Below are 12,500 nucleotides of genomic sequence, written 5' to 3' on the forward strand. Positions count from 1 at the left end.
ACTACACCCAACACTACTAAAAATACTACTACTACTACTATACACTACACTACTACTACTACTAATTACTACTACTACTACTACACTACTATTACACTACTACTACTACTAAATACTACAAACACTACTACTACTTTACTACACTACACACTACTAATACACTACTACTACTACTACTACTACTACTACTATTACTTCCACTCTACTACTTCTAATATTACAACTACTCCCAAACTCAACACAACAACAACACAACAACACAACAACAACTACTACTACCTACTACTACTACTACTAAAAATACTACTACTACTACAACTACTACTACTACTACTACTACATACTACTACTAACTACCTTAATCTACTACTACTACTTCCTACTAACTACTACACACTCCCTCAATACTACTACTACTAACACTAACTACTACAATTACTACTACTACTACTACTACTACTACTATTACTTACTACAACTACACTACTACTAATTATTATTATTTTTTTTAAAATTAATTATTATATTATTATATATTAATACTATTACTACAACCCCCTCTACACTACACAACTACTACAAACTACTACTACAACTACACTAACAACTACCTACCTATTACTACAACTACAAACTACAACACTACTACCTACTACTACTACTACTACTACAACACTACTACAAACCCTACTACTACTAATACTACTACTACTAATACAATACTACACAACTACTAACCACACAACTACTAACAACTAACCCCTACAACACTACTACTACTACTACTACTTACTACTACTACTACTACCACAAACTACTATTTCAAATACAACAACTACTCCCTACTTCATACAAAAACAACAACAACAACGACAACACTATCCTACTACTACACTCACTACCACTACTACTACTACTACTACTACTACTCCACACTCCTACTACAAACTACCACTCCTCAACACAAACTTACTACTACTACAACTACTACTACAAACACTACTCCCTTAACTACTACTACTACAACAACAAACTACTAAACTAACTACAACTACTACAACTACTATTTACTACACTAAAACTAGTACAAAACTACTACTACTACTATACCTACAAACTACTACTACAACTACAACTACTACTAAAAAAACAAACCTCTACTACAACTACTACTACCTAAACTAACTACTACTACTACTAACTACTTTACTCCTACTTTTCTACTATTTACATTCTAATAACTTCAACAACAAAACCACTCATAACTACAACAAAAACTACAACAACAACAACAACAACTACTACTACAACAACAACAAAACAACAACAACAACTCTACACTACTACTACTACTACACTAATACAAATACTAACAACTACTACTACAACTACACTACCACCACTACAACTTCAAATACTACAACTACTGCAAACTAAATACAACAACAACAACACAACTACTACTACTACTACTACTACTAACTACTACTACTACTACTACAAACTACTACTACTACTACTACTACTACAACTACTTCTAATACTGCAACTACTGCTACTCATACAACAACAACAACAACAACGACAACTACTACTACTACTACTACTACTACTACTACTACTACTACTACTACTACTACTACTACTACCACCACTACTACTTCTAATACTACAACTACTGCTACTCATACACAACAACAACAACGACAACTACTACTTCCACTACTACTACTACTACTACTACTACTACTACTACTACTACTACTACTACTACTACTACTACTACTTCAATTACACTACTACTACTACTACTACTACTACTACTACTACTACTACTACTACTACTACTACTACTATTACTACTACTACTACTACTACTACTTCTACTACTACTACTACTACTACTACTACTACTACTACTACTACTACTACTACTACTACTACTACTACTACTACTACTGCTGCTACTATTACTTCCACTACTACTACTTCTAATACTACATTACTACCACTCATACTACAACAACTACTACAACAACAACAACAACTACTACTACTACCACCACTACTACTACTACTACTACTACTACTACTACTACTACTACTATTACCATTACTACTACTACTAGTACTACTACTACTACTACTACTACTACTACTACTACTACTACTACTACTACTACTACTACTCCTACTATTACTACTATTACTACTACTACTACTACTACTACTACTACTACTACTACTACTACTACTACTACTACTACTACTACTACTACTACTACTACTCATCATCATCCATCGTGGCTTGTGCTCTTGAGCACGTTACGGTCAGCTGTCTCCACGAATCACGATCCTCTGCGGTGCGCATTAAATCTGCATTGCTTTTAAAATCACATTTGGCCAGTCTCAGGTTATTTAAATAAGTCATTCTTTGTCTTCCTCTAGCTCTCTTTCCTTCGATCATCCCAGATGTTACCAACTTTTCTATTCCGTCTCTTCTCCACACATGTCCCAGAAACCATAACTACCTCTTTCTGATGGTATCGATCAATATTCTTCCTTTTCTCACCTTCTCCAACACTTCGTATACCTGTCTGTCCATAATAACCTCAACATTCTTCTATACACCCAAATCTCAAATGCCTCTAACCTCCTCGTACATTCCAAGTCAACCGTCCACGTTTCACAACCGTATAAAATGGTACTTATAACATATGTTTCTACTACTTTCATTCTTGTCTTCAACTTCAGGTTGTTGTTTGACACAACTGGTCGCATTTTATAGAACACGTTTTTTGCTATTGCTATTCTTTGTTTTATATCCTCTATGTCACGTGCGTCATGGGTAATGATAGTGCCTAAATATTTAAATTTCTTTACTTGTTTGATGGTCTATCCTTTGCTTGACAAGTGGAAGATCGTGTTGTTGTCATTCTTTGATACCACCATGCATTCGGTTTTCTTAACATTTAGTTTCAGGCCCATCTCTTCACTTTTGCACACCAGTATATCTAAAATTGTCTGCACGTGTTCTGGAGAGTATGCCATCAGAGTACCATCGTCTGCATATCTTATGCTACTCATATTCTGCCCTCCAACGACGACGCCTTTCATATCTTCAATTTCTTTGAATATTATTTCACTATATATGTTAAAAAGGTCCGGTGATAATACGCAACATTGTCTTACTCCCTTCTCGATGTTAAGGAACTCCGATGTTTCATTATCAAGTTTGACACACGCTGTTTGATTCCAGTATAAGTTTTTCACAAGTCGTAGGTCTTTACTGTCTACATCGATCATTTCTAAGATTTTGAATAGCGTTTCGTGCTGTACTGAATCAAAAGCTTTGGAATAATCAATGAAGCATAGATAAAGTGATTTTTGTTTTTCGATTGACCTTTGCATTATTGTTTTCAATGTAAAGAACTTGCTCCTTATTCTTTTCATAAGTATTTTTAATATAATTTTTGTGGCCTGGCTCATTATGCTGATTGTTCTGTGTTGGTCACATTCAAAAGTTCCTTGTTATTTGGGTATTGTGATGAATACCGATTGTCTCAAAACATTAGGCAATTCACCCTTTTCGTATCTGACATTAAAAGATTTTGTCAGAATGGCTATTCCCAGATCGTCGAGGGCGTCAATCAATTCTATTAAGAAACTATCTTGGCCTACCGCTTTCCCCCTTTTCATCTCTTTGAAAGCAGCTTCTACTTTGTCTTGCATAATCTGGAGACCCGTGTTCGCAGTAGAGATTTCTTTATCCAAGCACGTCCCTATTTTGTCATCCGCGTAAAGATTTTTTAAAATGAAAGACGAAAACTAGAACGCAACAGCAATGAATATATAGAAGCTAATAAGATTATAAAACTTGAATGTAAGAGAGCAAAGGAAGATTGTATTGAACTTGAATGTAACAGAATTGAAAGACTAAAACAATCTAACACCAAACAATTCTACCAGTCAATACAAGATCTAGGTGGAAAACGACCAGCCATGGCAAGAAAATGCGTTAAAGACGCAAACGGTAATATACTACTACTACTTCTACTACTACAACAACTACTACTACTACTACCACTACTACTACTACTACTACTACTACTACTACTACTACTACTACTACTACTACTACTACTACTACTACTACTACTACTACTACTACTACTACTACTACTACTACTACTACTACTACTACTACTCTTTAGTAATAATTATAATATAATAATAATAATAATAATAATAATAATAATAATAATAATAATAATAATAATAATAATAATAAAATAATAATAATAATCCTAATAATAATAGTAATAATAATAATAATAATAATAATAATAATAATAATAATAATAATAATAATAATAATAATAATAATAATAATAATAATAATAATAATAATAATAATAACAATAATAATAATAATAATAATAATAATAATAATAATAATAATAATAATAATAATAATAATAAAATAATAATAATGATAATGATAATAATAATAATGATAATAGGCCTAATAATGGTAACAATAACAATACAGCACAGTACAGATTGCATTTTACTATTACAATAGGGCATCTGCACGGTACAGTGCTACATACATAATTGTGATAAAAAGGCCTCAACCAATTTTGTCCATCGTCTTTTTTTGTCTGGCCAATTGTTTAAGTTCAGTGAAAATTTTGTTTAAAATCTCCACGAAAAGGGAGGCCTCTAAGATAGACCGAGCTTCATTTGGTGAGACCCATGAGAGTATACCTTACTAGACGATCAGGTTCCTTCCATGCAAAGGAAGTGCCCAAAACATTTTCCGTGTCGCTTGTGTATTGTGAGCATGAGGTCAAATGGAGGCTATGTTTCAAGTCACTTGTTTGAGAGTTTTTGCCTAGACCAGGATATTTTTATCCATCGATATTTGAATGACGAGTTTTCTGACCAAACTTTTAAATACATGCGTTCAGATTATGGAGGAATTTGTGGCGCCACACCACCCCCCCCCCTCTCCCCACTCCCTCCTTCCACCTTAACTCATATTATTATATCAGTTGTTTTTATTATTCATTTCCAGCACCTTAGGTAAAGCCTTTGATTGCCTTAATTCTGTACTTCCCAATTGTGATGGCGATGAAACGATGAGTCAGATGGTTACGTCATCGTTAGATCAGCTGGAACAGCAGATTACTGAAATGTGCTCAGGTAAGGATGGTGAAAAACGTTGGCCATAAGGGGAATGCGTTTGTCTCTGATTCTGTCCCTTAGTTGTGTCCAAAACAGTGAGCACTACTATGAGGACAGGTCATTTTCTAAAGAATTGATGGTTTTTACGAGTAAACAAAACTCACTCATCCCAAAACTCTTTAAAACAACAAGTCACAACACTGAGATGCCAGTCCCGTATATGAGACCGACCGTCTCAAAACGGTTTTATGTCGGGATGTATGATGAATTGAACCCAGGAAATCAAATTTAAAACTAAAATGATAAGAAATACGAACTTTGAGATTGTTACAGTGAAAGACTTTGTACTTATTCTCCACTATTATGTTAATGTTAAAGATTCACATATAGCTATAACTATATAACTTATACCGACAGCCCATATTTTTTGTATTAATTTCCAATTCCATTGTATTTATTTTCCAACAATAGTCTACATGTTTTTATATTTAACTTTCTAAACTGCATTACACAGTTCCTCCCCGCTTCCCCTCCTTTCACTTAATTAATTGCGCACCTTTAAGAAATATATATTATTCTATTTTAATTCGTGCTTCCTTACAAAGGAGCATACTATTTCCTGCCCATCAATGTTTTGTTTATTCTTCTTAACAACGCCACTACAACATCATCTCCTTCACCTGTAGTTTTTCATCCATCCTGTTTGTTGATAAATGGGAAACCCGAAACGTCCATTCTATCTGTTTTCGTAATTAAATTGAAGCTTACATTCAATTTCACATTGTTATTTATTTCTTCGAGCTTCGAGCACCAACATTTACATTACCCATTATTACGAACGGAAATTAATCCTAAATTTCATTTTGTGGCTATGAATTTAATTTCCAACAACTAGTTCGTCCCGACATAATACTACTTTGAGACGATAGGTCATATATGCGATTTTTTTAAATTAGCAAAACTATCCAAAGCACACAATTCGTTTTTTAAAAAGGCAAGCCGCAACATTAGGATGCCTGTCCCGTAGGGATAGGTCTTTGTAATTATAGGGAAGAGAAGTTGTGACGTCACACCTTCTACTCTTTTGATCCCATAATCCTTAGTAAAGTAGTGTGCCTGTAACCAGTCCTTCGGAGTACTGATAATGAATAAGTTACATATTGAATCATAAGGTGACATACCTATTTTAGTAGCAGGATGTATTAGGCAGATTCTAAGGTTAAAGGGGACGTAAAAGAGTGAGGATGGATGATCTTTACTGACGACCAGCATTGATTTATGTCAGAAGATAAGTTACCATCACTCTGAAACCAGAAGATCAGTTGCACAAGGTTCCTCCAGAGAACTGGTTTCACACTTCCATAAAAAGAGAAAACAACAATATTGATCCCTATTGAATATCAAGCTTAAGTATAGAATGAATGAACCTGAAGTCATTCGCCTCTTTCTTATTAATAAATAGCCCACCAGAAGGGTGAATGGTTATAACAAATTTTTCCATTAATGTTAAAGATTCACATAATATGTGTGTGGGTAAGTACGATCCATCTGGTGGACAGAACAGGTGAGTATTTTACCTAAACGCATATCATCAATATAAACAAAAAATCTTTACAAGGCATAAAAGACATATTACGCCTTTATTGAGAAGAAGAATACTTGTTGCTTCGAAACAAAAAAACTCAATAAACGTTGCAATGGGTCTTCTTTTCTTTTCCTATAGGAAATGAGATTAGCGGAAGATTAGCGTCTTGATTGGACGTCACCGGTGGAGAAGTTATTTGTAAACAAACGAACTACAAGCTAAGCGCTCCAAATAAAAAAAATTATTATTCATATTTCTGTACAAAAATTCATATCATAATCAACGTTATGCATTTTTGTACAGAAATATGTATAATAAGTTTTGTATTTGGAGCGCTTGGCTTGTAGTTGGTTTGTTTACAAATAACTTCTCCACCGGTGACTCGGTGACGTCCAATCAAGGGACGCTACTCTTCAGCTAATCTCATTCCATATACTTGTTTTACTTTCTTTTCAGCGACAGACCCACCGCCTTCACCAGGAACGAATTCACGTAAGTTTGGATCCAATATTCTATTTCTTCATCTTTTCATTTTCTCGTCTGTGCGGTTTTTGGTCTAGTGGTATGAGCGGTAGGTCCTTGATTCGAGGCCTGCTCTAAGCGACGCAGGTTTCACTCTTCTGAAAAAGTGTCTTTACTCACATCCTCTCGCCCACTCAGGTGTAGAAATGAGTGTCTGGCCGTTAACTCTCTCCTTACCACCATTTTCAGAATTTTCTTATGAGCCTTCACTCCCATCCATCACAAAAATAGATTTTTTGAAAACTCAAACAGAAAAGCAACAAGTCCATTCTGTACATTATACTGATCAGCAAAATGAATGCTCCAATACAATGGGACGTTTTTATAGATATTACATTTATATATTTAAAATTGTGTTATGTACACAAGTATTAGAATACGAAAATCGTTGGTTACATCGTAACGAATGTGACGATTTTACTGTGGTTTGTAAGGAGCGAGTTAACCGCGCTTTCTTACAAGCATTATGTCCCGACCGTCATGTTCAATGTTGTTGTGGACTTGGGACTAATTGTAAAGCGATGAGAGCACATTTAGTTTATTTTGCGTTATATATAATCTCAAGTTATAATAGGACTCACGTATTCAGCATTTGGGAATAAAGTGCATGCTCTCTAGTTCGTTATAAAATTCCTATTGATCGGGAGTTAAACAATTTAAAACAGATCTATCATTTTGACTGATAAGAATTGAGTACTTGATATAATAATGTTTGATTTTAAAAAAGTGTAGGATTAGAAAACTCAATAACTTAACGACATTACATAATTTTGTAAAACAAAAGATGGGCAATATCTAGATAGGGTCTAGATATCTATCTAGTTTTGTTTGATGTATCTCTAGATCTATTGTCATTTGCTATTTTATTTTGATAATTCACAATCCTGTTTGAGAAATTTTGTACGCAAAAATAAAAATTTGCAATTCGACCTCTACTGTTGTTGTTATTATTTTTTTTTTTTTTTTTAAGCGGTACCTTACCTGTTAGGATCGTTTTCGGAAAATAGTAAATCACATAAACGGGAATGCTAAACCCAATAAACCTTTAGATAATTTCCTATCATATGATACTGGATATATTTCTCTACATTAATGAATTGATAATATATCATATTAAAATCCTACACTTTTTTGTCCATTCAATGCTATAAAATATAGATTAATGGGTTACTGTTTTTGGTTACTCTAACTTAGTATTTCTATTTATCAAAAAGATATGAAGAATTTACTCATTTTATAATTTCGCCCATAATATTCTTCTTCTTCTTCCAGTGTCATCTCATGGGTTGAGGTCGACTTGAAATGACACGCCGATCTTCCCTGTTGACGGCTTGCTGACTGCATTCGGCTGCCGACACTCCTGTCCATGTCCTCACATCATCTATCCAAGTTCTTGCTGGCCTGCCTCTTCCTCTTTTCCCCTCAACTCTACCCTCAAGAATGTCCTTGTTGACAATTTGATGGCGTCTTAGGTGTCCAAAATACCTTAGTTTTCTTGTTTTTATTTCTTTCATTAGGGTCGGTCTGATATCAAGGATGTCACAGACTTCTTGATTTGTTTTCTTTTCTTTCCAACTGATTTTTCCAAGGCGACGGAAAGTCCACATTTCAAAGGCCTCAATTCTTTTCTGTATTTGTTTTGTTCAATGTCCATGTTTCTGAGCCGTAGAGATGTGCTGAGTGGACATAACATTTGAGTATTCTTATTCTCGTTTTCATCTGCGTTTGTTGCGAAGTTAAAATGTTATTCAGTTGGCTGAACCTCGACTTAGCTATAGCAATCCTGTTTTTCACTTCCAGCTCATTCTTTCCGTTGTTGGTCATTGTCTGTCCAAGATATTTAAAAGAATCTACTTGTTCGATGTTTTGATTATTAATTTGGACTTTTGCGATTTTTTCAGGCTTCTTTGACATGACCATTACCTTCGTCTTTTGAACATTCATCTCTAGACCCTTTGCTGTACTGTTCAGGTTTACTTGATTTGCAAGGATCTGTAGATTTGTCTCGTTGGATGCCAACAATATTGTATCATCTGCATATCTCAGATTATTTATCCTCCTACCTCCAATAACAATACCTGGAATGTGCTCGGTTTTACAGAAGATAAACTCTGCGTACAGGTTAAAAAGATATGGAGAGAGGATACATCCTTGACGATCTCCTCTTTTAATTGGCGTGAAAGGTGACAGATCGCCCTGAATCCTGATGGCTGCTTTTTGATGCCAATATAGATTTGTGATTAGCCGTATATTTTTGCCATCAATGCCTGCCTTTTCCAGACATCTCATTAATTCTCCATGTTGTACCCTATCAAATGCTTTTGCGAAATTGATAAAGCATGCATAGATTTATTTTTGATGATCAAGGTATTTTTGTGTGATATTATTTAAACAGAAAATTGCTTCTCTTGTCCCATTATTTTTTCTAAAGCCAAACTGTACATCGCCAACTTCATTATCGATGGTAGACCTGATTCTTTCTAGGATGATCTTCAATAATAATTTAGTTACATTGGGCATCTGACTTATTGTGCGAAAATCACTGCAAGTTGTCGCCTTTGGATTTTTTGGTAGCGTGATGTAAACCGATTTGGCAAGTTCGTCTGGAATATAGCCTGTATTGTAAATACTATTAAAGAGATCTGTTAGTTTCACAATTGAGAATTCTTTCAAAATTTTTAGCATTTCTGTTACAATGCCATCTTCACCCTCAGCCTTATCATCTTTCATATTTTTCAATGCATTTTCTATCTCACATGCGAGTATTGGAGGACCGTCAGTGTTGCTTGGCAAAGGTATTTGGGGCCTGTCATCATCAAATAACTCGCCAATGTATTGACACCATCTTTCCTTTATATCCTCTTTCTCAAATGATATTTTACCATTCTTGTCTTCAATACAGTTATTGTTGTTAGTGGTGCGTTTTTTGCCCGAAATTTGTCTTATTTCCTCGTGGGCTGCTTTTCTAGGGCAAATATTTCGGTCATCCTGCATTTGTAGTTAAGCCAATTTTCTTTTGCTATGCGACATTTGTATTGGATTTTCTTATTCAGCGCTTCATACTCTGGTATGTTCTTCATTTGTTTACGTTCTGACATGAGATCCAAAATTTCTGGTGTCATCCATTGCTTTCTTGTTCTTTTCTCCTTCTTTGGAATATCCTTATTACCGAATTTTATGCTGTCTTTGAATATGTTCCATTTTATATCAATTTCTTCAATTTCATTTGCTTGTGAGAATTGTTCTTGTGATTCAATAAGTAGTTCATCATATTTGTTCGAAACAGAGACATTATATTTCTCCTGCAATTCTGATGACCATTTTAGACGATCGATGTCCAATTTTTCTAATATCTTTGTTTTTTTAAATTTTCTTTAGCTTTAACGTTAGCTTTGCAATAAGTGGGTTATGGTCAGAATTGATATCAGCTCCCGGGTATGTTTGGCATGATTTTACACTGTTGCGAAACCTTTTCCTGATCATAATGTAATCTATTTGATTTCTACACCAGTCCCCTGGGCTTTTCCATGTGTATAATTTTCTCTTTGGTTTCTGGAAAAAGGTGTTGGTAACAATCAGCTCATTTTCAATGCAGAATTGAACTAGTCTGTCTCCACGCTCGTTTCTAACCCCAAGTCCATTTTGGCCAACCACGTCACTCTCCATAATATTAATGCTATGATATAGGCGTATCACAGGAGTTCCTTTCCCCTAAAAAATTCCTCCACCCCCCCCCCCCCCCCCCCCCCCCCCCCCAAAAAAAATAATCCCAAACCTACCCCCCCCCCTCCCTCCCCCGACCTTCTTGAATTTGGGATCGAACTTCAGACTTTCTGATAATTTGACGGAGATCTATCCAAGTCGACTCAAGTCATGGAAATCTGTTTTTTTTAGAATAAGTCATTTTTCTCTTTGCTTTGGCATTTCATTCACATTTTTCCATATGTTTATATGGCACCACTGCTCTGCTCTGCAGTAGTTAATTTTTATCATAAAATTATATATTAACGCTTCGTACTTTCCTCTCTATTCCAGCCTGGCTAATCGGTAAGTTTTGATATTTAAAAAAAACGTGTGATATATTATCAGATCTGTGCTTTAAAAATGTAGATAGATTTTGTTCTTAGATGGATATTCTTCTTTGATATACAATTAACGGGAAAGAGGTAAAAAGGGACGCCCAAAGACTAGATGGTTGGATAGGGTAAAGGACGATATGAAAGAACTGGTCCTGGAGGAGGATGATGCTATGAACTGAGATGCATGGAGATGTGGCAGTCATTATGGCAACCCTGCAAAATGAGGGATACGCTGAAAGAAGAAGAAGAAGAAGAAGAAGAAGAAGAAGAAGAAGAAGAAGAAGAAGAAGAAGAAGAAGAAGAAGATAGATATTGTTCTTAGATGTGCACATATTTTTAGTTTGGTGTATCGATTGTGTGGTAGTCGACAATGCGTTTTGTATTACATATTGTCTTTGCTTGTGTAGAGCCTAATATCACGTTGTGGATCTGTGCATTGTATAAACATATTAATCAGTATCAGTTAACCGCCGCACGTGTATCAACATTTGGCAAATATAATTCGTCCTTCAAATATCGATTGATTAAATTGACCCGCATCTTGGCAAAAACTCTCAAACCTGGGATCCCACAAGGTACCAGGTTTGAGAATTATTTTTCCAAGATGAGAGTCATTTTAATCAATCGATATTTGAAGAGGCGAGTGCTCTGGACAATTTTTTAAAAAAATATTTATCATTCCAAAGTACGTTAGTAAATTGGTTTATATATTACATTTCAATAATATTCTTTTTTAATGATATTACTTGAAAAAAGATGAATTTATCATTTTATTTTTTAGCAAAGACTTTTCAGAACTCCTTTCCTGCTGTCCCCTATTCATTTATGTCAGTAATTACAGAAATGTATAGCGTCTATGACACACTAATTATTCATGAACAGGAGAGGAAATTGAATGCACTTCGTTTACAGACTTTCTTCTTGTACAGTTGCCTAAATAATTTCAATTACATGGAGCGATCTGACAAGTCATCTTCTTCTATTTTCGGCTGTAAATTAAAAAAAAAAAATAGAAAAAAATTTTCTTTAGTCATCCCATAGGGAAAATTTATCTCTAGGGTCTATTCCAAGGGAAGACTGGAATAACCCAGGCGTCAGCCGCAGTGCAGTGCAAATTGAGCTAG

General features: G+C 34.8%; 1 protein-coding gene across 6 annotated transcripts in view; it reads left to right on the forward strand.

Annotated features, from left to right (window-relative positions):
• Nucleotides 1-12,500, forward strand: part of LOC144976952 (uncharacterized) — a 111,822-nt gene that overhangs the window by 35,371 nt on the left and 63,951 nt on the right. For 5 of the 6 annotated variants that reach the window (XM_078921586.1, XM_078921590.1, XM_078921591.1 and 2 more), the window contains exons 10-12: nt 5,081-5,208; nt 7,232-7,267; nt 11,333-11,344. In XM_078921586.1, coding sequence (XP_078777712.1) covers nt 5,081-5,208; nt 7,232-7,267; nt 11,333-11,344 — 176 coding nt within the window. The remainder of the gene's footprint in view (nt 1-5,080; nt 5,209-7,231; nt 7,268-11,332; nt 11,345-12,500) is intronic. The other variant, XM_078921589.1, reaches the window with a different exon arrangement.

The sequence above is a fragment of the Berghia stephanieae genome, chromosome 7 (assembly GCF_034508935.2).
Source record: "Berghia stephanieae isolate SIO BIC M18660-M18661 chromosome 7, UCSD_Bste_1.3, whole genome shotgun sequence".
NCBI classification, from domain to species: domain Eukaryota; kingdom Metazoa; phylum Mollusca; class Gastropoda; order Nudibranchia; family Aeolidiidae; genus Berghia; species Berghia stephanieae.